Here is a 23,057-nt window from a genome sequence, read left to right as displayed (position 1 = left end):
ATAATGAATTTCAGATTATTTTTTAAGTAACAGATAAAGTCGAATAAGAGATCTTGTATAAGAAAATCCAAAACCAACTAGAAATTAGCAGATTTTTCAATTATTAAGTTAGATTTAGTATTTCAAGCCCTCTCTGTATAAACACAGACGCTTCTCCTTCTCGTTACTCAAATCTGCAAACGTTTTCCTGTGAATTACTCTCTCAAGGTACTTGTTTCTCCGATCTCTTCTCTTAATATTTTTTTCGTCTGATCTTTTTGGTTCTACCATTCAGAATCCTCCGCTGAGATTATTTTCTGCCATATAAAAAATTGTCTTACAGATGACAGTCCAAATCTACGCAAAGACTCTTACAGAAAAGACCATAACACTTGATGTTGAAACCTCCGACTCCATCCTTAATGTCAAGGCAATGATCCAGGAAAAAGAAGGCATTCCTTTAGATCAGCAGAGACTGATTTTTTCCGGTAGACTGCTTGATGATGGTCCTACTTTGGCTGATTACAATATCCAAAAAAACTCAACTCTCCACTTGGTTCTGAAGTTGAGAGGTGGTATGCAGATCTTTGTTAAGACTCTTACAAACAAGATCATAACTCTTGAGGTGAGAAGCTTCGACACGATCGAGAACGTCAGGGAAAATATCCAAGATAAAGAAGGAATCCCTCCTGACCAGCAACGACTTATCTTTGCCGGTACACAGCTGGAGGATGGTCGTACCTTGGCTGATTACAGAATCCAGAAAGAGTCAACCCTCCACTTGGTTCTAAAAGGTGTTATGCAAATCTTTGTGAAGACTCCTGCGGGAAAGACCATAACCCTCAAGGTCAAAAGCTCAGACACCATCCATAACGTCAAGGTCAACATCCAAGACAAAGAAGGGATCCCTCCAGACCAGCAGAGGCTTATCTTTCACCAAGAAGAGCTCCTTGATGACCTTACTGTGGATTACGGCATCCATTCAAGACTTAACCGTCTCCGTCGTCCCAACATTCAAGATATAGAAAGGATCCCTACAGACCAGCACAGGCCGTTCCTTGCTCTTATGAATTCAGGCAGCCAGAAAAGGTCAAGACTTTTCTTTCTCCGTCCTGTCAACATCCAAGATAAAGAAGGGATCCCTCCAGACCAGCAGAGACTGATATTTCACCGGGAAGAGCTCCAGGAGGACTTTACTCTTGCGGATTACGGCATCCAGGGAAATTCAAAACTTTACCTTCTCAATCGTCTTCACTGTCGTACGCAGATATTCGTCGAGATCCTTCCCGGTGTAACCAGTACCGGTGAAACCCTTGCCGCTAAAACCCTTACCCTAGAAGTTGATACCTCAGACACTATCGGCAATGTCAAGGCGAAGATTCAAGACGAGGAAAACCTACCCTCGGACCAGCAGAGGCTGATATTTCTCGGTAGAGAGCTCAAGGATGACCGTACTGTTGCGGACTACCGCATCCCGAGAAACTCAAAACTTTACCTTGTCCTTTGTCTTCCCCGTCGTATGCAGATATTCGTCAAGACCCTTCCCGGTGTAACCAGTACCGGTGAAACCCTTCCCGCTAAAATCATTACAGTAGAAGTTGAGAGCTTAGACACCATTGACAATATCAAGGCCAAGATTCAAGATGAGGCAAATTTACTCCCGGACCAGCAGAGGCTGGGGTATCTCGGTAGACCGCTCGATGATTGCCGTCGGACTCTTGCGGATTACGGCATCCAGGCCGAGTCAACCCTTTACGTTATCCGTCGTATTCCCCGTGTTATACAGATATTCGTTAACACCTATTCCGTAACCCATACCCCTATAACAATTACCCTAGAAGTTGAGGACTCAGACACTATTGATAGTGTTGCAGGTAAGATCGAAGACAAGGAAGGAATACCTCTGGAGATACAGAAACTTATCTTTGGTGGTAAAGTGCTTAAGGGTGGTCGAACAGTAGCATATTACAACATTAAGAACGGATCAACTCTTCATCAGTTGTATTTTCTGAGAGTCAACACTTGACCTTGTTCTCAGTCTCCGCGGTGGAAGCTCCTGAACAAGAACTGGCGTCGATGACCTTTGAGATTCTAGTGCTTTGGTTTTTTTTTCCTTTACTTGGTATGTTTTACGTTTTGATGATCTCGTAAATAGGCTTTTACCATTCAACTTCGAAGTCTTTTCAACAATAATAAATTCACTTGCTTTTCTTATTTCTCTGTTCCACAAAATCTAAATCTCAATTACCATGAAATCAGTTTTTTTGAGCTTTTGAAACCTTGACAAATGCGCAAAACTATCATCGAAGAAGCAACAGCTAATGTATAATTCATTGTAGTCGGCTTGATGGAAAACACACTTAAAAGAGTTTTGCAAATGTTCAAAGGGTGGTCAAAGACAAAAACGATCAATAAAAAAGTAGAGCTTCAGATATAGCAAAAAGGATCTACATTGCGTTTATAACACCGAGGCAGGAATTTTGGAATCATACGCACCAAAAACGCCGAACTTATGCTTATGTAACCCCACACATCTTTTGCTCAATAATTTAAAATTTCAGTCGTTTGCAATTGCATGGAAAATTACTACCGACTCCTGTTTTATTTCTATTTTGTCACCTAAAAATATATTATCCATTGCATTTGCATATATGTCGACAAGTTGACAATGACGGTGAGCTCCAAAAGAGTTTTCTTTTCTTTTCTTTAATTTATCTTTTGCATTAAAGCTCCAAAGAAAAAAAGAAATTGACATGGGACTAGATCTTCTTGTCCCCTTAAGGCAAAGTTCATTAGATTTTCTCTTTTTGGCTAGATATATTTCATTATTATGAACTATATTCCCTTCTTACCAATAAATTACGTCCAAAATTTTACATTTATAAAACCTGAATTAAAAACTACACCATTGTGACACATTCATATAAAACTTAAATAATTTTTTTGTACCTGCATGAATGTGTTGTGTTAATAGTTTAGATACAGTTTATCAGTCGGTCGTCACTGTAACTGTAAAGCATACAAATATTATAGTTATAGACGAGAGAGATCCAACGAATCCAATAATAAATATTTATACTTTTTTTTTTTGTTTGGTTTTGATGGTCGCCATGAGGACGCCACCCACGTTCTCTCTGTTCGTCAGCCATCACACTGTCAAATGGCAGCTTGTCTCAATCTTCATCTTTCAGTTCATGAACTTCACTTCCAATGGAAACCCATCTCTTTCTCCTCTTTCTCTCTCTCATTCCACTACTTTTCTCCAAACCCGGATCCGGGTTCGGATCCTCCGGTCCAATAGCGGCCTCGTTCGGCGGCTCTGCTTTCTTCTGCGCCATTGACGCTAGTGGTCGTCAAGATGTCATCTGCTGGGGCAAAAACTATTCATCACCTTCTTCTCCAACTTCTTCTTCTTCATCTCTTGCTTCTTCCACTTCCGCAAGTTACACCATTCCGTCAATGGCGGTTCTTTCAGGCGGTGACGGGTTTCTCTGCGGTATTCTATCCAACACTTCTCAGGCGTTTTGTTTCAGCTCACTTGGTTCTTCTTCTTCAGGTATGGATCTTGTTCCTCTAGCTTACAGGACTACAGCTTACTCCCAGATCGCTGCTGGAAACAGCCATGTCTGTGCAGTTAGAGGAGCTTACTACTCCGATCACGATGCTGGAACTATCGACTGTTGGGAGATAACAAGAACTAAGAATAACAACAGCTTAATCGCTAAAGAGAATCCAAACTTCTATGATCAGTTTGTTAGTAATCTCGTCTTCAACAAGATCGTTTCTGGTGATGGGTTTAGCTGTGGTGGAATCAGAGATGGTGGATTGCTCTGTTTTGGTCCCAATTCTACTAATTTAGGGTTTAACACATCTTCTGATAGCTTCCAAGTCTTAGCCGCCGGGAAAAACTCACTCTGTGCGATTCTAAACTCATCCCGGGAGGTGAAGTGTTGGGGAGAGGATGAGTCTTTCGTCAACTCTCCAACGGATGATTCTCGTTTCGTCGCGTTAACCTCAGGTCCTCGCCATTTCTGTGGAATCCGTGAGGATACTCATGAGGTTGAGTGTTGGGGAAACTCGAATTTTTCATTGATTCCAAAAGGTTCTGGATTCAAAGCGATTGCTTCATCTGATTTCATTGTTTGTGGTATTAGAGAAGAGGATCTTGTTCTTGATTGCTGGATGGTTAACGGGTCATCTACATTAGCTTACGATCCACCTTTAGAGCTGTGTAGTCCAGGGATGTGTCGAGCTGGTCCGTGTAACGAAAAAGAGTTTGCTTTCAACGCAAGTATCCTCAACGAACCTGACCTAACGAGTTTGTGTGTAAGGAAAGAGTTAATGGTCTGTTCACCTTGCGGCTCTGATTGCTCTCATGGATTTTTCTTGTCTAGTTCTTGCACTGAGAACTCTGATCGGATCTGTACGCCTTGTTCGCTCTGTCAAAACAGTTCGTGTTCGGACATATGTAAGCTTCATAACAGCAATTTTCCAGACAAGCATTGGCATCAACTACAGAGACTTGTCCTAATCATTGGATCTTGCGCATCCGCTCTGTTGATCATCATAATCGGTTGCTGCGTCGTGCCACGTATTTTCTCTAGTCCTAATAAAGATGACGGTGCTGCGAATCAATTCAAGTCTTGTATAGGAAAGCCTGATTTAGACACCGAGCCACTTGAATATATCTCCCCTGCTCCATCAGTAACACCTTTTGCTCAAGTGTTCAGACTCTCTGAGCTTAAAGATGCGACCAACGGGTTTAAAGAGTTCAATGAGTTAGGCAGAGGAAGCTACGGGTTTGTCTACAAAGCTGTGTTAGCTGACGGGAGACAAGTAGCGGTTAAGAGAGCAAACGCATCAACCATAATTCACACAAACACAAGAGAGTTCGAGACGGAACTAGAGATTCTCTGTAACATTAGGCATTGCAACATTGTGAATCTCCTCGGTTACTCGACTGAAATGGGAGAGAGGCTTCTTGTTTACGAGTACATGCCTCACGGTACGCTTCACGACCATCTACACGGAGGGTTTTCGCCGTTGAGTTGGAGCTTAAGGATGAAAATAGCTACGCAAACCGCAAAGGGTCTTGACTATCTTCACAATGAAGCTGAGCCAAGAATCGTTCATGGTGATGTGAAGTCTTCGAATGTACTTTTGGACTCAGATTGGGTAGCGAGAGTTGCGGATTTCGGGCTAGTGACATCGTCGAACGAGAAGAATATGGACATCAAAAGAGATGTTTATGACTTTGGGGTTGTGTTGTTAGAGATTTTAACGGGAAGGAAACGTTATGATAGGGACTGTGATCCGCCTGAGATTGTCCAGTGGACGGTTCCGGTGATCAGAGAAGGCAAAGCGGCGGCGATTGTGGATAAGTATATTGCGTTGCCGAAAAACGTTGAGCCATTGTTGAAACTTGCTGACATGGCGGAGTTGTGTGTACGGGATGATCCTAATCAACGACCAACGATGTCGGAACTTGCAAACTGGTTGGAACATGTCACACAAGAGATGCATTGATCTTCTCTAGCTTTATATTTGTTTTTGTTTTTTCGGGGAATAACAAAGTCATTACAATGAGACGGCGGCGATTTGTGGATAAGTAATAGTATACTACTATTAATTTAAATTGTGATTAAGTTAATAACAATGTTCGTTCTCAGCTAAAATTTTCAGATTTGGCATATGAATCTCTAAAAGCAAAGAAGGCAGTAGTAGTTAGATCGTTTACTTAGCTGTTTTTAAGATTTAATTATTTTTTGAACAGCTTCAGTGTTTGTAATTAACCATTTTTTACCAAACAATTAGCTAATTAGTTCATGCACACATTCTGTCTACTTTGTATATAACTATTTTCAACAAACATTTACCTACTTTGTCAGATTTCCAAATTTACATGACATTTAGTCATTTACTGCTCTACATCAGAATCTTACTAAAAAAATACAAAGATTAAAAGAACCTACTGATATACTATTGACAAATTGAATTAGAGCTTTTCTTAGTCACAAAACAGCTTTTTGTTACAAAATTGGAAACCATCTCTCTTTCTGGGATCTTTTATTACACATGTACATTCCTCATTGACATATTATTTCTCATTACGTACGAACCACACGAATATGTTCAGATCTAAGTCTAACAAATATATTATTTTTCCACTCAAATACAAATCTTGTTAGGGTATAACATCAGCTCAGGGGAAACGACAAATTGAAGTTAATGAATAGTATTTGGCTTCAGATCATGGATTCATGGATAGCACGTGACACGTTACAATGAAGACAATGCAAAGTTCTAAATATAAAATCTCGATGCAAAGGTCTAAACTAACAAAGAACTCGATCTTGTTCAATCTTAGTGAATTAAACCTAAGAATATCTTTGACATATCTATCAGTCTATAATACATTGGTGTTCCGCGAGGATGTTAAGGGTGGACCTAGGTAGAAGGTTACTGGGGCACGTGCCCCATACAAGATTTGATAATTTTTAATTTTGTTATATAATTTATGGAAATGAAACAATTCATTGATTGTGTTTCATGTTCTCTACTAATTTTATTTAGCTAATGAGTATTTACTTTCTATTTCTATTATTTTAAGGTAATAAATGATTTTTATATTAGTCTAATTATTCATTTTTTACCTTATATACAAATTACTATAACCAATTGTCAATTAACACATTTTATTTTGCTTCATTTACATGTCTTTTGATATATGTTCATATAACATTTTATAAATTAAATATTTATATGTTAAATATGTTGTGTTGTTGTGACCCATGTTAATTATGTTTCTAGATCCGCCCCATTGTTAATTACGTTTGACGAAGTAAAGTCAGAATAGTTAAGAGAATTCAGCCAAAAAAACCCAAACTTTACAGAATTTGCCAAAAAAAATATAAATTTCTTATCTAGCCAAATAAACACTCAACTTTTGTTGACTTGCAAATATAATAACAAATTTTTCATTGACTTCCCAAATCAACACACCATTTATTAAGTTAACAGAAAACTTAAACGTCATTAACAACGCCGTTTACTGCTGGGGTTAAATCATAAGACGTTTTGAAATTCTTAGTTTTAAAAAAAAAAATTTGCATCACCAAGGCTCGAACTCGGGTTCTCAGACTGCAAAGGGAGTATTATACCACTGAACTAGTGGCAACTTTCAAACATTAATGTAATGTACTTGATGTTATTATAGTGTGTATACGGAATTAAAAACAGAAAAAAATCAGACAACCTTACCAAAATCAGACTTTGTCGATGTAGAGAGAAGAAGACCTCGGTTTAGAGCAAGCAGGTCGATTTTTTCTTTTACTTTTCAACCTTCAATTCATTTTGTTAGTTAATTTTCAGATTTTAGAACTAAGTTGCAGGCTTGGTTTGAACAATTCTAAGTTTTGGTTTTGTAAGTGAATATAAATTACAGATTTTTTTATTTTAGTTGGTTTGTTTGCAGATTTTTGTTAGTTAATTCCAGTTTTGGTCTGTGCAATCTGTGAATTGAAAGTTGAAAAGAAAAAAAAAATCGACCTGCGTGCTTTACGCCGAGGTCTTCTTTTCTCTCGACGTCGACAAAGTCTGATTTTTTCCCTTTTTTTAATTCCGTGTAATCATATAATAAAATCAAGTACAGTGCACTATTGTTCGAAAGTTTCCACTAGTTCAGTGGTATAATACCCCCTTATGCACTCCCAGAACCCGAGTTCAAGCCTTGATGATGCAGATTTTTTTTTTTTAAACTAAGAATTTAGAAACGTCTTATGATTTAACCCCAGCAGTAAACGGCGTTGCTAATGACGTTTAAGTTTTCTGTTAACTTAATAAATGGTGTGTTGATTTGGGAAGTCAATGAAAAGTTTGTTATTATATTTGAAAGTCAACAAAATTTGAGTGTTTATTTGGCAAGATAAGAATTCATGTTTTTTTTGGCAAATTCTGTAAAGTTTGGGTTTTTTTTGGCTGAATTCTCGAATAGTTAAACATGCAATTATATTCAAAGATGCATCATCAACAGAGTCTCATAGAAAAAGTTCACATTGTTTGTTCAGAAAAAAAAAAGTTTACAACGATCGTAAAAAAAAAAAAAAAGTTTACAATGTTTGTTCAAAAAATGAAAAAAAGTTTACATTCTATATATTTATATGTCACGATCATAGGTCTATATAATATATAAATGAATAAAAATTGATTTTACATTCACAACTAGTTTAAAAGACAAGGTTTCCGTATCCAAGTTGACGCATCTCCTCTCCAGTCTGCCGTTTCCCACTAAATATTTTTATAATGATAATTATTTTCCTTAATAATAATTATAATGGTTGATAAAAAAAATTATTTTCCTTAATTATATATGTCTATCTTTTGGAATTTGCTTAATGAAAGTGTGTGTGAGTGGTTAGGTATGTGATTCTATTACCTCTCTTTATTTTTTTTCAATTTTTATTATTGATTTCGAATCGCTTTATTTATACCTTCTTAGGGTAATGTTTCAAAATGATGAATAATCACGATTACAATTTTCCAACACTTTGATTTGTTATAATTGAAATATATATCTGTAAATGATCACGATCAGCTGCAATTTCACGTAAATATCAAACATCCCATAGTTACAATTATATCTGGCAATTGAATATTCAAATATATAGAGATTAGATTAGAGATGATCACTTACTCTTCCTTTTGAAGAAATGTTTATTTTATTAATAGTATTCTTTGTTTTCTTGTGAGGTTTTTTAGCTAATTGTGATCTTCACTCTATATTCATACTAATTTTAGCTAATGGCTATGGAAATTATAGAAACTCTTTTAGGGCTTATGCCTTTCTTTTTTTGGTTGGTAGACAGGGTTTATGCTTTTGAAAGAAAACACTATTTTTTAAGACATTATAGTATACACCAATATTTTTTTTTTTTTTTTTTTGTGGATTAAACTTATATACACAATTATTCAAAAACGACAAAACAAGAGTTAATATGGAATTCCAAAAAAAATATCAGTTCACCTTTCGGACCCATATAATATAAGAATATTATGTTGGCTAAAAGTAGGGTTATTATAGGTTTAAAATTTTTAAAAATGTAAATATAGCCTACTTTGTTAAGAATATTAAACTAAAAATAATTAGGCAAAGTATAAATTTAGAAGGGGGGGGGGGGGGAAAGTAGACAATGTCCACTACACATTTTAGACTTCGGACAGCGCAAGTGACTTCGAATCTTCAATCATGCAACTATTGATCCACAAGTTCTCAACTCCTAGAATACTAATCTAGAAAGGAAATAAAATGAGACAAATTTACGAGATCCAATGATTTAAGGAAATTGTTTCTATAAATATAATCATTTTTAAAGGATGAAGAACAAATTAATCCTGGTATATAGTCGTAATGCAACCTAGAAAAAAATCTTAATAATTAACGGTAACGTCTTCTAATTAAAAAAAGCTATTTTTTTTTGTGTGTCGTCAGATAACACCATAACTCTTTTGTTGAAATTATTTTTTTCGTAAAAGAGACACCTTTAACTCCCTATTAACAAACAATTAATAACACGAAGAAAAAAAAAGAAGCTTTGTTGTGTAAAACAAACATAAACACCATCGAAGGGGAAGGGGGGTGGTGTTTTGTGTTCGTGAGTGGAGCTTCTTGGCCAACCCCGACCCCATCATCATCATCATTACCCACTTTCATCTCCCTAAATTATTCTCTCTTATCTCTCTCTCTCTTTTTTTTTAATATTCTTTCTTTCTTAATTCCATATCAAAAATCTTTGTTCTGCTTTTTGCTTTTTGTATAATTCCTTACATTTCACTCAATAAACAACAACAAATCTCCCGATCCATCCGCAAATTTAGAAAATTTCTGAGATTTGATCAATTGGGTCACCTAAAAATCTTGTCTTTTTGATCTGGGTTTAACGCCAAGACTCATCATTTTCATTTCATATGGGAAACAACAGCAGCAGCGGAGGACGCCGTCGGCGGCGAAACCATTCCGCAGCTCCCCCTCCTCCTCCTCCTCCTCCTCCTCCTCCTTCTTCTCTTCCTCCACCACCTCCAGCTACAGAAATCCAAGCGATATTCGCCGCCGCTACACCTTATCCAAACCCTAATTCTAATCCGGTTTACCAGTACCCTGCTCCTTACTACCATCATCCGTCGGGGCCGCCTCTTCCTCCGCCTTACGATCAGCACCACCTTCATCATCATACACCGCATCCTTACCACCAGCACTCTTCTTGGGCTCCAATGGGGAGATACCCTTATGCCGCTGCTGGTGCTCACATGATGATGGCTCAGCCTACTCCTTACGTTGAACACCAGAAGGCCGTCACGATCCGTAACGACGTTAATATTAAGAAAGAGAGTCTTAAGCTTGAACCTGATTCTGATCATCCCGGTCGGTTTCTCGTCTCCTTCACGTTTGATGCTACCGTCTCCGGAAGGTAGATTTCACTTTCTTCCCTTTTCGTTTATTTCGTGATCGATTTGAAAAAAAAAATACAAAACAGAGCAGAGAGCAGATAACACGTGAGACTGTCTTCTTCCTCGTGACCATGTCTGAAGTTTATGGTCTTCTTGTTGCAATTTGACTTCTTTGATTCTGCTTAGTAGATGAAACTTTTTAAAAAATCAAATCTTTATGTTTATTTGACTAAGCTTATGTTGTGTTGGACTTGTGGGAAAAAAACAGGATTAGTGTCATTTTCTTTGCTAAAGAGTCCGTAGGTTGCAATCTCACAGCGTCAAAGGAAGATATTTTGCCACCAGTCACCCTAGATTTCGAGAAAGGACTTGGTCAGAAGTTTAAACAACCATCTGGTTCGGGTATAGACTTTTCAGCCTTTGAGGATGATGAGCTTTTCAACAAGGCAGCAGACTCAGTTATCTATCCATTGGCGGTTAAGGCAGAAGCAGCTGCCTCTGGTGAGAATGAAGAAGAGAGGTTGAAATCGAAGAAGAATGCGCAGATTACTCAAGCGGTTTTTGTGAAAGATAAAGGAGAGATTAAGCTTAGAGTTGTGAAGCAGATACTATGGGTTGATGAAATTAGATATGAGTTGCAGGAGATTTATGGGATTGGGAATACGGTTGAGGGTGATGGTGATTCAGCTGATGATGCTAATGATGACCCGGGCAAAGAATGTGTTATATGTTTGTCTGAACCACGAGACACTACTGTTTTACCATGCCGACATATGGTAAGTGTACATTCATCTTTGATTTGTGAATGCTGATGATTCCTTACCGATGTGAAATGTTTGGTTTTTGTGGTGCAGTGTATGTGTAGCGGATGTGCTAAGGTATTGAGGTTTCAGACAAATCGATGCCCTATTTGCAGGCAACCTGTTGAAAGGCTTTTGGAGATAAAAGTTCACGGTAACAGTGGAAGCGGGAACAATACCGGACAGGGAGAAGCAACTGAACAAGAATAGCCAAACACGGGAGGGTATGGATTGAACGGAGCAACTGCCATCGATATATTAGTATATGAATGTTTGATCCTTGTGTGTTTAACAACAAAATGTGTGATTTTTCAATTCATAATATAGAAAATTTTCGAAATCATTTGGATCATAGTCACAATCACTTCAGTATTCTTCATTAGATACACCAACGAACAGGTAGTTTCTTATTTTAGCTAGTTGCTCAGCCAGAAGCTGCAGCGGCAGATGAACAACGGCAGGACATTGAATCATTATAGTGGCAACATGACAGATACTAAAACAGGGAAACACACAAGATCGGCATTATGATGACACACGATAGACAAACACTGAGACTACTGAAAATTCCAAAATGCTGAGTTTTAGTCTGCTTCTTAGACTTTGGAGCAATGGAGGAAAAGCTCGTGCATAACGCTCTTGTTTCGAGAGGAACTTCATCTCTACCTTGCTCAGTTGCTTGTGTACTTTGCAGTTTCCTCAAACCAAGCAAGAAAATCGAAGCTCTCTTCGTCTTCAGGAAATGGTTCTTCCAGATCTTCAGGGACATGCAGATGCAGTGATGTATTTAGATGTAGCATTGTTGTCACCAGCCAATCCCAGATGGTAAACAAATGTGATACCAGGTAGGTTCCCTTACTTCCGTTGATAATACCAACGTATTGTAGTCGACGACGTAGATGTTAAAAGCCTTGCTTTCAATTTGGGTATAGGCATTTAGAGTCTCGGTCGCTCCAATGTCGATGTAGACGACCAGCCTCTTCTTAGGGTGACACATCGAGAAACTAGGGCAAATAACTGACTGATTTTAGGAAAATCAACAGGTTTTGTTTCTAGAATAGGTTCCCTGAAAATGAAACCTATGTAAGGCTTTAAACTCACAACAGATTGACAATCACTCGGGAAATTTAGAGTTCACTTGACTCAGTCTTCTTAATTAAAATTCGTCTCTGATTTCAAAAAGGGGGACTTATTTATTTATATAGTCTCGCGTTTCGTGCTCAAATGGGCCTCTATTTTTTCCGCCTCTACAATTGGGCCCTAACCAGGTTTCGTAAACAGGCCCGTTTCATATTTCCGTAAATAGTTCAACTTTTGTGTTTTTTTTTTGTGGTTCATAGTTGACATAATGTAAAATTAAATAAACCAATTTCTCATAATCGCATCAAATATGAAACGATCAGGTTGCTTGTTGCATGTGCTCGATACTTTTTTAAAGGAAAAATAATGGTGCTCCCATAACCAGAAGTTAATATAGAAAACTAAATAAAGAATTTTCATATATGTCATTAGTAATATAATATTATTTAACAAAAATTATACTAATGATATACGGGTAAATCATCATGTATTAAATTCTAAAATATAATGCACACTGTAATTCCTAAAAATGACCCACCAAGTTTATTGAAGTGTTGAGGTAGTCTGTAACAAACTTAGAAATATGAGCTTCTTCTTTTGTTTTTGTTTCTTCCTTCAAAATCTGAAATCATATGACTATTTAAATAATGTAAAAATAAATATACAGTATAGCTATTTAAATATGTGGCAATAAAGGACAAAGAAATAAAATTAGGCGAACCAAATTTAACCTTTTTAAAGCTGAGAAATGGACAGTGATATATACCTTAGAAAATGAAATTGAATCTCTTCTTATGTAATGATCAATCACATATCTCACAATTTCAGGAACCCAGAAAGAGGACGACTTGTCTCTTTTACCTCCAAAAGGGTTCCTGATTATTGTTTCTTTCTTTGCTACAATTTTCTCTTGTATTAATAATTTTTAAAAAACCAAAATTTTCTTAATTCTTGATTCTTTTGTTAGAGATTCTTCTCTCTGCTTTCTTCTGTGTTTTTTTTCGTTTCCAGTTCGATGATGGATGGTAGAGATGATAAAGCTCGCCAAGAAGCAAAACATGTCTCTCACGAAGATACTCATTCTCCTCTGCAAAGGGTAAATCTTTTCATTTCATTCCAATCAAAAAGGTTTAATTTGCTGGTGGTTTTTGATTTGATTGGTTTGGTTGGTTACCCTGAGAATCTCATCAATCTCCCTTGATTTTAGGGTTTAGGGTTTAGTTGATCGTTTCTTCTTCTGTTAATCGTTTAAAGTCGAGTCCTTTTGATGGAAAGATCGAACCTTTGTTTTTTATGGAATCTGAGAAAATGATATTTTGGTTTTTGAAATGATTTGTAGGATGGAGTTTCTGCTGAGATAGCAGAAGAAGAAGAAGAAGAAGAAGAGCAATCACCAGGCCGAGACCTATGGAGGCGAGGCCTTGTGCTAGATTTACCATCAACAACAATACATGAAGATACTAGAGATGATGATCTATTGAGACGAAATGCATCTTTGACATCAAGTCCTGTTGCCAAAAGAGTCAACTTCTCTCCAATGTCAAGTCCTAGAATCGGGCAACGTGGTGCATCCCTCAGTCCTTCTTCTTCTTCCTCTCCAAGAAACAAGCCTACTAGCTTGAAGAATCTAATCCCCAAGTTAAGCTTCAAGAACCGGAACAGCAATAACAATAACGTAGATATCGAGAAAGCTGCAGATTTTTCCTTTGTGTCCTCCCCTTCTACAGGACATGGCAGAGACAGGTCAACATGGACTCTCACTAATATTTTAACTCCAAGATTGAAGAAAACTGAGTCCTTGCCTGTAACCCCTATAGCTCACTCAAATCCTGAGTCCATGCACGGGAGATACGTTGTTGATCCAGTTACTCCCACGGTGAGTAGGTTGATGGATCAATTCATTTAGGTTCCCATGTGGATTCCATTTTGGTTTTTGCTGTTATCTCATTGGCAAGGGACATTTCCTTGTCTCGTACAACACCTTGGTCTCAGTAGAGTATTTTTAAGTGATTCATTTTGCTTGTAAAATAAGTTTATCTAAACAGGCTATCTTCTGCTTTACTTCATTTTTGGTTTGACTTAAAAACTGTTCTGTCAACAGAAAAAAGGGCCTCCACTGCCTATTATTCACCGTTCACGCTCTGTCCCTGCATTCAATAAAGATGGAAGTCTAAGGCAATTAGGTGTTTTCCGGGTGATTCCAACTCCGAACATGACGCCAGCCAGAAATACTATTAAACTTAATGGTTAGAAATTGTCTTTTTTTTCCTCATTTGATGTTTAAATCTAACAGACACGAAAGTTTGATATTTTGGTTGTATCCGTGTAACAAACCCAGTGCCTTATATTAGTGAAATGTTTCAGACGCAAATGTTGATGGCGCTGAAGATGTTCCGGAAGAAGAAGCTGTGTGTAGAATCTGCATGGTCGAACTGGGAGAAGATTCAGAAGCCTTCAAGATGGAATGTATGTGTAAAGGCGAACTAGCTCTTGCCCACAAAGAATGTACAATCAAATGGTTCACCATTAAAGGAAACAGAACATGTGATGTGTGCAAGCAAGAGGTTCAGAATCTCCCTGTCACCCTTCTTCGCATGCAGCAGAATTCTCAGGGTAATCGTGGAGCTGCAGATACCGATGCTTCACACTACAGGCAAGTCAAATTCAAAACCATACCTCTTGAAAAAAATTCAGATGTTATGTATATTAGTGACCAGTTCTCGTCCTTTCAGTGTATGGCAGGATGTTCCAATTCTTGTCATTGTAAGCATGCTTGCATACTTCTGTTTCCTCGAGCAGCTTCTGGTAAGATTTAGTGAATTCTGATTCTTATACTTCTTAGTATAAAGCTTTTCTAACACCGTCTTGTCCTAATATTAATTACAGCTTACAAAAATGAAATCCGGTGCAATTGCAATTTCTTTACCATTCTCCTGCGTTCTTGGTCTTCTTGCCTCGATGACTTCAACAACAATGGGTAAGAAATGCTTACAGTAAACATCAAAAGTTTTACTTTTGAACATTTCATTGTAGTACACAAGCTCTCAGTGTAATTGATTATGTGGGTGATCAATGTGCAGTGAAGAAGAGATATGTCTGGATTTACGCCACAACTCAGTTCGGTCTTGTTGTTTTGTTCTCCCACATTTTCTTTACGTTGGTGAGATTTTTGTCTGTCAAGACTAGAACAAGACACTCCGTTTGTTTTTTTTCCCAACTCTCAATCTATGTTGGTGATACTTGTGCAGGTTCGCATGCAGCCGGTTGTGGCCATTCTCTTAGCCACATTGGTTGGGTTTGGACTCACCATGAGCGCAACTACAGGTCTAGTAGAGTTTTGGAAATGGAGGAGACGCCATAGAACAGCTGAACTTCCAAACAGTAGTCAGGTGGATCAACCACCAGATCAGACAAGAGATGAGAGCATGTCTGGATCAAGAAACTGAAGGCAGAGGTCCTGAATACTAATTACGTGTTCCAGTAGCGAAGTACAGTATCGAAATCAAACTATTTCGGATCAAGTTTTCGGGGACATCTGAATGGGAGATAGATCTATTTAGAGACGTGAGAACAGATTGGTCAATGTGAATTAAGTAGTGATGGTTGACGAGATTAAGGCTCTGTTTTGGGGTTTTCTTTTGTGTTGAGTGTATATCATCTGTTGTGTTTCTAAAGAAAAAGCCAAGAGGAAGAAAGTTTTGTATCTTCTTGTATATTACAATATTTTATATATATATATAAAAGGTGAAAGAGAGAGCAGTCATCTTCTCTGATTATTCAGGTTCAGGACGAGGATCGCCAAGTGGCCATTGTTGCTTCTTCTTCTTTCCTTAGCTCTGAGAGTGAGACCTTACGATGATATTTACTTCAGTGTCAAGATTGTTTTCCTAAACCCGAGTCCAGACAAATCGAAATAAATAAATGATCACAAAGGCCCATAAAGCCCAATACTCCAATCCCTAAATTATTCCCGAATTTGTTTTTTGTTGTCCAAGAAAGGTGTAAGAAGAAATCTAGAGAGGGTTGATCATCGTCGAAAGATGAAGACAAGGATGAAGACGAAGCAGATGTCATCTACGGCGCAATCTTCGAACCCAAGTCAGTCGCTTCCCGATGATTTGGTATTGATCATCGTTGCACGCGTCTCAGTAATGTACTATCCGATTCTCTCACTCGTCTCCAAGAGCTTTCGATCTCTCCTGGCTTCGCCAGAGCTTTACAAGGTTAGGTCACTCTTGGGACACACCGAGAGTTGTCTCTATGTTTGCTTAAAAACGAAACCTTATAAGACCTATACTTGGTTCACCCTCTGCCGAAAACCTGATCAAACCCTAACCAGTAGTAATGAGAGAAGATCAGATGGTCATCATGTTTTAGCTAGAGTTCCAATGAACCATTCCCCTGATGTACGATTTTCGAGTCTCGTGGCCGTTGGTTCTGATATCTATAACATTGGCGTACCCGAAGCAGCCAGGCTCAAACCGTACTGCACCCCCTCTTTCTCTTGCGTCTCCGTTCTAGATTGCCAAACTCACACTTGGCGCGAGGCTCCAAGCTTGCCTGTGGAGCTATACACAGTTGCTGCTGGCGTCCTTGATGGAAAGATATATGTATTAGGAAAAACCCGTAAATCCGCTTTCGGCAAACGAAAGAACTCGTTTCAGGTGTTGGACATAAAAACACAAGTTTGGGATTCTGCGGTCATCCCTTTCAACAGGATAAATGGCAGTCATTTCGACAATACCGTCTGTATTGACGGAAAGTTCAACGTGGTGACTTGCGGAGAGGTGGCTACTTACGATCCCAAGGAGGGTAGATGGGACCTTGGATTCGAACCGATATGTAAACAGATACTTTCAGATTCTTATTGCGAGATAGATAATGTTTTGTACTGTGCTGCTGACGGAGGGCTTAGATGGTATGACTCGAAGGTAAGACAGTGGAGAGATTTGAAGGGTTTGGTAGGACTATCCAGGTTCAGTTCTGTTGATCAGGTTAGATTGGCTGATTATGGTGGAAAGATGGCGGTTATGTGGGGGCGGCGTTAAGGTTCCTTGTAGTTCAGGCTATCCCACGATCATTTGTTGTGCGGTGATTGCGCTTGAAAGGCTCAATAGTTGTGAAATTTTTGGGAAAGTTGAGTGGGTTGATCGTGTGTTTACAGTCTTTGGCCCATTTACTTTCGTTAAAGTTATTGCTGCAACTGTCTGATGAATGAATTGAGTCACAAGGCTTGAACGTGTGTTCTTTTTTGGTAATATCATTGCTTATTTGGAATTAATGCTTGCCTTCTTTTGCGATTGTGTGGTGTTTATTCTATGGTATTTTTAGGATAAGTACGGGCTTTGATCAGAGCTAATTATGAGTACACCAGAGCTAGTCCACATGAACTCCTCTTACAGTAAACCACAATATGATTCAAACAAGTAATATAAGCAGCTGAAGAAATGATTTCTTTCTTCATGCGGCTAAACCAAAAAAGAGTTGTGGTATATAATTTAATAAGTTTATAATTGAACAAGGTTGACGTGAAGAGTTGAAACGAGCCTAAAAACTTGAAAAGCTGAATTCTTTACAAATTTAGATGATAAGAATCGATATCTTTCCTTATGACCTGAGGCTGAGGTTGGTTGATTTGCAGGTCCACTAAACTTGGAACATAAGAAGAAGAGCACACAAGTGGGTGACAATATATGATCGAATCAATATCTCCAAATATGTTACGTTGTATGATCTTTGGAGCCTCTCCGATATTCACAGATTTGAAGTATCCATCTTGTCCAATTATGTTGGCTGTTTGGTTGCAACGGGTCTTGGTCAGTTGAAATTTGTTGTCTTGACCGAAAAACACAGCAACTTTCTTCTCCTCGTCAATGAAGAAACTCCCAGCTAGATTACTAACGGCGCCACAACTAGAGGTCGGACTCATAAACATGCTCCACGACACTGAACCGAGACTAATTTGATTCGTAACCCAAATCTCCACTGTGGGACGAGGATACTTCCGCCAGTTTAGATGTAATGCCGCAAGCTGCTCGTCTCTGACACAAGATATAGATTTAAACCTCCCTGAAACAAAGGAGGGAAACGGCAGAGGCAGCGGTGGTCCAAATTTTTCCATTGTAAAATCAAAAGGGAGTAGAATCTGTATCTCTTCCATTCTTGCACCTCTTATTTTATTTTCAGCCAAGAAATATGTATTTCCTTTCAAAGACACGCCGTGTTGACGTAACTCTATATCCCAGTCGGCAGTGTCATAAAAAACCTTCCATGAATTAGAGCTAAAATTGTAGACTTCATAACACAAAACTTGGCTTCTGCTATCTGTATCACGGAAAAGCCTCAAGATTTTGTGGTTACGGTTCTTGTCATATCCGAGAGCATACCTGTCTAAGCTGTGGAAGTTAATTCTAGGTTGGATCCATCTAGTTTGCCCCAAATAGGGATTCCATACCACAAGCCTTGAGTTGTCCTTAGTGACGCATAGGAGTAAGCCGTCACAATGAAAGACTTTAGTTATCTCGACTTGGTTAAGTATACCTCCTACTTTCTTTATACTAAGTGGATCAACCAAGTTTTGGAAATCGAATTTCAACGAGCAAACCCTATAATCCATCATAATGAACCCTAAAAAATACTGCTTCCTTGCTGCTTTTTTACCAAAGATCCGACTTTTCGATAAAGCGTTCCACTCTTTGCAAGTGGATCGTATTGCCATCAGAGATGTCATCGGAACCCTAGAGAGTATCTCTTCTACCAAATCTCTTGGAAGATGAGACATTCTTGTCATTCTTCCCATCCAAGTCCCGAGAAGCGGCGAGCGTATAAAATATGAACGAAAAAGTGAATTCCTTCGCTTACACGTTGAGAGTCTCTGTGTAAGACAGAGTCTTTGTTTTTTTTTTTTTCCTTTTTAACACACTTCACTTTTGGACATAAGTACCATTCGTTAGGTAGGTAAGATCAAGTTTGTAAAGTACTAAGTATCTTCTTTTTGGAAGAAGAAACAACTACATAAAAAGATCATTTGTTCCATTACCAAAAAAAAAAAAAAAAGATCATTTGTTCCTGGTGAATCTTTGATTTTGGGTTCTATCATATGTTTCTCACTAAAGCATACATGAACAATGATGCCTAATTCTTCTCGTTACACCAGCACAATCTCTTCACTTGCTTTGCCTTCTGAGCTTTGTAGCTGAAGATTATAATAAACGTATGCCAATTCTTCCAGATAATGTTGTTCACCGTGGTTCATTCCTTCCTTCAGTGAGCAACAGGTTCTCTGCTAAGCTTCTCTTCAGCTTGTACCTCGAAGCACCTTCACATGTCTGGCTCAGAATCTTAAATGCAAAATTCTAAACAGCTACCTCAAGAAGTAGACTAACCTGGAGATATTTCAGAGATCTGATCAGCCTCGTTAAAGCAATCTAGACCGAGTCTGTACATATTAAGCTGTGTGGCAATTTTCACTTGAATGTGACGTTCTTGTACCATATGAAGCAGAGAGAAGATAAGACCAGTTGCAACTTCTGGATCAAGATGAAAATCAGTTGAATAGAAAGCACTCGTGTTCAGAAAGTAGCCAGCAGCATGAAGAGGAAAGTGAAGGTGTTTGTTCCAGACATCATCAAGCACATCCCAAAATGGCTTGTAACATTGTTTCCTGTGATTGAGTTCCCTCGGGACACTCTCCTTTATCCTGTCCAGAGTGCATAAATATATCCAACATGCTGATTGTTTGCAGTAGAAAACAAGAGTAGACCGTGAATCAGAGGAGATTGTTATGTCTTTCCAGGACTTTGCTCTCTGAAGATTTTCATTTTTCAAAACCGAGGGACTACTGTTGATGAACTCCCAGATACTATTGACCTTTTCAAGTATGTCTCCAAAGGAATACATTTTCACAATCTTCACCAGCAAAAGCTTAAAACAATGGGATAGACTCACAGACCAGAAAACTTCATTGTTGTGACTCGCAAATTGTTCTCCCAATTCACCAACCCAACCAGAGGTTGAACATGCAATGATCTGAGTTACATTACGCACTCCTACTTCCTCAATGAGCCCATTTACTAGCGAAGTTAAGGCAGTGACATCGTTTTTAATTCATTTCAGTACTTCTGAACAGTTCATTTCAGTACTCAAGTTATCAGTTTAATTGATTATGTGGGTGGGTGATCAATAGATATGTCTGGTTTTACGCTACAACTCAGTTTGGTCTTGTTGTTTTGTTCTCCCACATTTTCTTTACGTTGGTGAGATTTTTGTCTGTCAAGACTAGAACAAGACACTCTGTTTTTTTTTCCCAACTCTCAATCTATGTCGGTGATACTTGTGCAGGTTCGCATGCAGCCGGTTGTGGTCATTCTCTTAGCCACATTGGTTGGGTTTGGACTCACCATGAGCGCAACTACAGGCCTAGTAGAGTTTTGGAAATGGAGGAGAAGCCATATGACAGCTGAACTTCCAAGCAGTAGTCAGGTGGATCAACCGCCAGTTCAGACAAGAGATGAGGGCATGTCTGGATCAAGAAACTGAAGGCAGAGGTCGTGAATACTAATTATGTGTTCACCAGTATCGAAATCAAACCATTCCGGATCAAGTTTTCGGGGACATCTGGATGGGAGATAAATCTATTTAGAGATGTGAGAACAGATTGGTCAATGTGAATTAAGTAGTGATGGTTGACGAGATTAAGGCTCTGTTTTGGGGTTTGTGTTGACTTGAGTGTATATCATCTGTTGTGTTTCTAAAGAAAAACAGAGAAGAGAAAGAAAGTTTTGTATCTTTTTGTATATTACAATATTTGTTTTATATAAAAGGTGAAAGAGAGAGAGCAGCCATCTTCTCTGCTCACTCGGGTTCATCTTCTTTCCTGTGGTTATAGTTCTGACTTCTGAGACCTACGACGAGAGATCTTCAGTGTCAAGATTGTTTGTTTCCTAAACCAGAGTTCTTATAGTTAAAGGGCCATAAGCCCAACAATATTTGACTATAAAAGACTAAAACATTGCCGTCGGAACACAAATATTTGCCAATCCCTAAATTATTCCCTAAATTTGTTTTTTTTTTTTTGTTCTCCAAGCAATAGAAGAAATCTGGAGAGGGTTGAGTTCTTCCTCGTTGAAAGATGAAGACTAGGATGAGAAAGAAGCAGCTGTCATCAACGGAGCAATCGTCTAACCCAAGTCAGTCGCTTCCCGATGATTTGGTATTGATCATCGTAGCACGCGTCTCAGTATTGTACTATCCGATTCTCTCACTCGTCTCCAAGAGCTTTCGATCTCTCCTGGCTTCACCAGAGCTTTACAAGGTTAGGTCACTATTGGGACAAACCGAGAGTTGTCTCTATGTTTGCTTAAAAATGAAACCTTATAAGACCCCTACGTGGTTCACACTCTGCCGGAAACCTGAGCCAACCCTAACCAGTAGTAAGGAGAAGAGATCAGGTGGTCATCATGTTTTAGCTACAGTCCCAATGAACCATTCCCCTGATGTACGATTTTCGAGTCTCGTGGCCGTTGGTTCTGATATCTATAACATTGGCGTACCCCAAGGCAGGCTCAAAGCGTCCTCCTCTTCCTCTTGCGTCTCTGTTCTAGATTGCCGGACTCACACTTGGCGCGAGGCTCCAAGCTTGCCTGTGGAGCTATTTACAGTTTCTGCTGGCGTCCTTGATGGAAAGATATACGTAGTAGGAAAATCCCCAGATGGCAGGAAACGGAAGAACTCGTTTCAGGTGTTGGACATAAAGACACAAGTTTGGGATTCTGCGGTCATCCCACCTTTGATAAAGAGCAGTCATTTCGACAATACCGCATGTATTGACGGAAAGTTCAACGTGGTGACTTACGCAAAAGTGGTTGCTTACGATCCCAAGGAGGGTAGATGGGACCCTGGATTCGTACCGATATCTAGACATATGCATTCAGATTCTTATTGCGTGATAGATAATGTTTTGTACTGTGCTGCTGACGGAGGGCTTAGATGGTATGACTCTCAGTCTCAGGTAAGACAGTGGAGAGATTTGAAGGGTTTGGTAGGACTATCCAGGTTCAGTCCTGATGATCAGGTTAGATTGGCAGATTATGGTGGAAAGATGGCGGTTATGTGGGGCGTTGAGGTTCCTTGTAGTTCAGGCTATCCCACGATCATTTGTTGTGCGGTGATTTCTCTTGAAAGGCTCAATAGTTGTAAAATTTTTGGGAAAGTTGAGTGGGTTGATCGTGTGTTTACAGTCTTTGGCCCGTTTACTTTCGTGAAAGTTATTGCTGCTACTGTCTGATGATTGAATGAGTCACAAGGCTGCTTGAACGTGTGTTCTTTTTTTTGGTAATATCATTGCTTATTCTATGGTGTTTTATTTTGGTAGATAGGCAACGATCAGACTTGCTTGGGATTACTTTTGTGTGTATATATTCTTGCTTGGGATTACTTTTGTGTATATATATTTTTCTGGTTCTGAATCAGAGAAACATAGTTTAATAAAGTTGAAAGCACCAGGTGGCCATCCTTGCTTCTTCTTCTTTTTCTTCCATGTGGCTGCCTTTGGATATTGTCGATGAGATTTTTTTTTTTTTAATTTCAGTGGCTAGATTGAATTAGTTTAGTACGTAGTGTTTAAAATTCATTAAAGCCAGTAACTGTTAGAAGGATTTAATTTGCTTGAACTGTTGAACATGGGCCGCCAAAACTCAAGCATCCATGTCATGGCCTAGAGAAGAAGGAACATAAATTTCACAACGTACGGGTAGA

At 38.7% G+C, this 23,057-nt stretch overlaps 3 protein-coding genes and 5 pseudogenes across 5 annotated transcripts; 6 read left to right on the top strand and 2 right to left on the bottom strand.

Moving 5' to 3' along the window:
- Positions 1-65: 65 nt before the first annotated feature.
- LOC147926241 (polyubiquitin-like) lies at positions 66-2,193 on the top strand. Its single transcript, XM_087488065.1, has 2 exons — positions 66-207; positions 323-2,193. Exon 2 carries the CDS (start codon positions 323-325, stop codon positions 2,003-2,005), a length of 1,683 nt encoding a protein of 560 aa, XP_087344191.1. The 5' UTR covers positions 66-207; the 3' UTR covers positions 2,006-2,193.
- Positions 2,194-3,003: 810 nt separating this feature from the next.
- LOC104745153 (serine/threonine-protein kinase-like protein CCR1 pseudogene) lies at positions 3,004-5,669 on the top strand (annotated as a pseudogene).
- A 3,691-nt stretch (positions 5,670-9,360) lies between these two features.
- Positions 9,361-11,562, top strand: LOC104745151 (putative E3 ubiquitin-protein ligase LOG2). The gene is made up of 3 exons (XM_010466331.3): positions 9,361-10,442; positions 10,691-11,198; positions 11,277-11,562. Exons 1-3 carry the CDS (start codon positions 9,943-9,945, stop codon positions 11,430-11,432), a joined length of 1,164 nt encoding a protein of 387 aa, XP_010464633.2. The 5' UTR covers positions 9,361-9,942; the 3' UTR covers positions 11,433-11,562.
- Positions 11,563-13,059: 1,497 nt separating this feature from the next.
- Positions 13,060-16,082, top strand: LOC104745150 (uncharacterized). Of its 2 annotated transcripts, none has more exons than XR_015582444.1 (8): positions 13,060-13,398; positions 13,642-14,178; positions 14,404-14,548; positions 14,654-14,955; positions 15,035-15,107; positions 15,189-15,279; positions 15,383-15,462; positions 15,551-16,082. XR_015582444.1 is itself a non-coding variant. In XM_010466330.3 (8 exons), the coding sequence occupies exons 1-8, from the start codon at positions 13,318-13,320 to the stop codon at positions 15,746-15,748; spliced, it is 1,494 nt and encodes a 497-aa protein (XP_010464632.1). In that variant the 5' UTR covers positions 13,060-13,317; the 3' UTR covers positions 15,749-16,082. The 2 variants fall into 2 exon arrangements, 1 of the variants encoding a protein (XP_010464632.1); XM_010466330.3 differs by having other exon boundaries at positions 14,667-14,955.
- Positions 16,083-16,245: 163 nt separating this feature from the next.
- Positions 16,246-17,679, top strand: LOC104748091 (F-box/kelch-repeat protein At5g51250 pseudogene; annotated as a pseudogene). Its single transcript, XR_015582689.1, has one exon. The product of XR_015582689.1 is annotated as an F-box/kelch-repeat protein At5g51250 pseudogene (transcript).
- A 195-nt stretch (positions 17,680-17,874) lies between these two features.
- Positions 17,875-19,101, bottom strand: LOC104748089 (F-box/kelch-repeat protein At3g13680 pseudogene; annotated as a pseudogene).
- A 348-nt stretch (positions 19,102-19,449) lies between these two features.
- LOC104748088 (uncharacterized) lies at positions 19,450-20,402 on the bottom strand (annotated as a pseudogene).
- A 980-nt stretch (positions 20,403-21,382) lies between these two features.
- LOC104748087 (F-box/kelch-repeat protein At5g51250 pseudogene) lies at positions 21,383-22,702 on the top strand (annotated as a pseudogene).
- The last annotated feature ends 355 nt before the right edge of the window (positions 22,703-23,057 follow it).

This window comes from Camelina sativa, chromosome 15, assembly GCF_030686135.1.
Source record: "Camelina sativa cultivar CO46 ecotype springtype chromosome 15, ASM3068613v1".
In the NCBI taxonomy this organism is placed as follows: domain Eukaryota; kingdom Viridiplantae; phylum Streptophyta; class Magnoliopsida; order Brassicales; family Brassicaceae; genus Camelina; species Camelina sativa.
The sequence above is the reverse complement of the archived record's forward strand: the minus strand, read 5'-3'. Positions and strand labels throughout refer to the sequence as shown.

What these genes read in the sequence shown, in the direction of transcription:
- LOC147926241 (XM_087488065.1), top strand. Translation starts at nt 323, where the DNA reads ATGACAGTCCAAATCTACGCAAAGACTCTTACAGAAAAGACCATAACA.
- LOC104745151 (XM_010466331.3), top strand. Translation starts at nt 9,943, where the DNA reads ATGGGAAACAACAGCAGCAGCGGAGGACGCCGTCGGCGGCGAAACCAT. An exon ending in GATGCTACCGTCTCCGGAAG is followed by an intron (nt 10,443 to 10,690) that starts GTAGATTTCACT and finishes GGAAAAAAACAG; the next exon opens with GATTAGTGTCATTTTCTTTG. An exon ending in TTTTACCATGCCGACATATG is followed by an intron (nt 11,199 to 11,276) that starts GTAAGTGTACAT and finishes TTTGTGGTGCAG; the next exon opens with TGTATGTGTAGCGGATGTGC.
- LOC104745150 (XM_010466330.3), top strand. Translation starts at nt 13,318, where the DNA reads ATGATGGATGGTAGAGATGATAAAGCTCGCCAAGAAGCAAAACATGTC. An exon ending in TTGATCCAGTTACTCCCACG is followed by an intron (nt 14,179 to 14,403) that starts GTGAGTAGGTTG and finishes TTCTGTCAACAG; the next exon opens with AAAAAAGGGCCTCCACTGCC. An exon ending in GTTTCCTCGAGCAGCTTCTG is followed by an intron (nt 15,108 to 15,188) that starts GTAAGATTTAGT and finishes TATTAATTACAG; the next exon opens with CTTACAAAAATGAAATCCGG.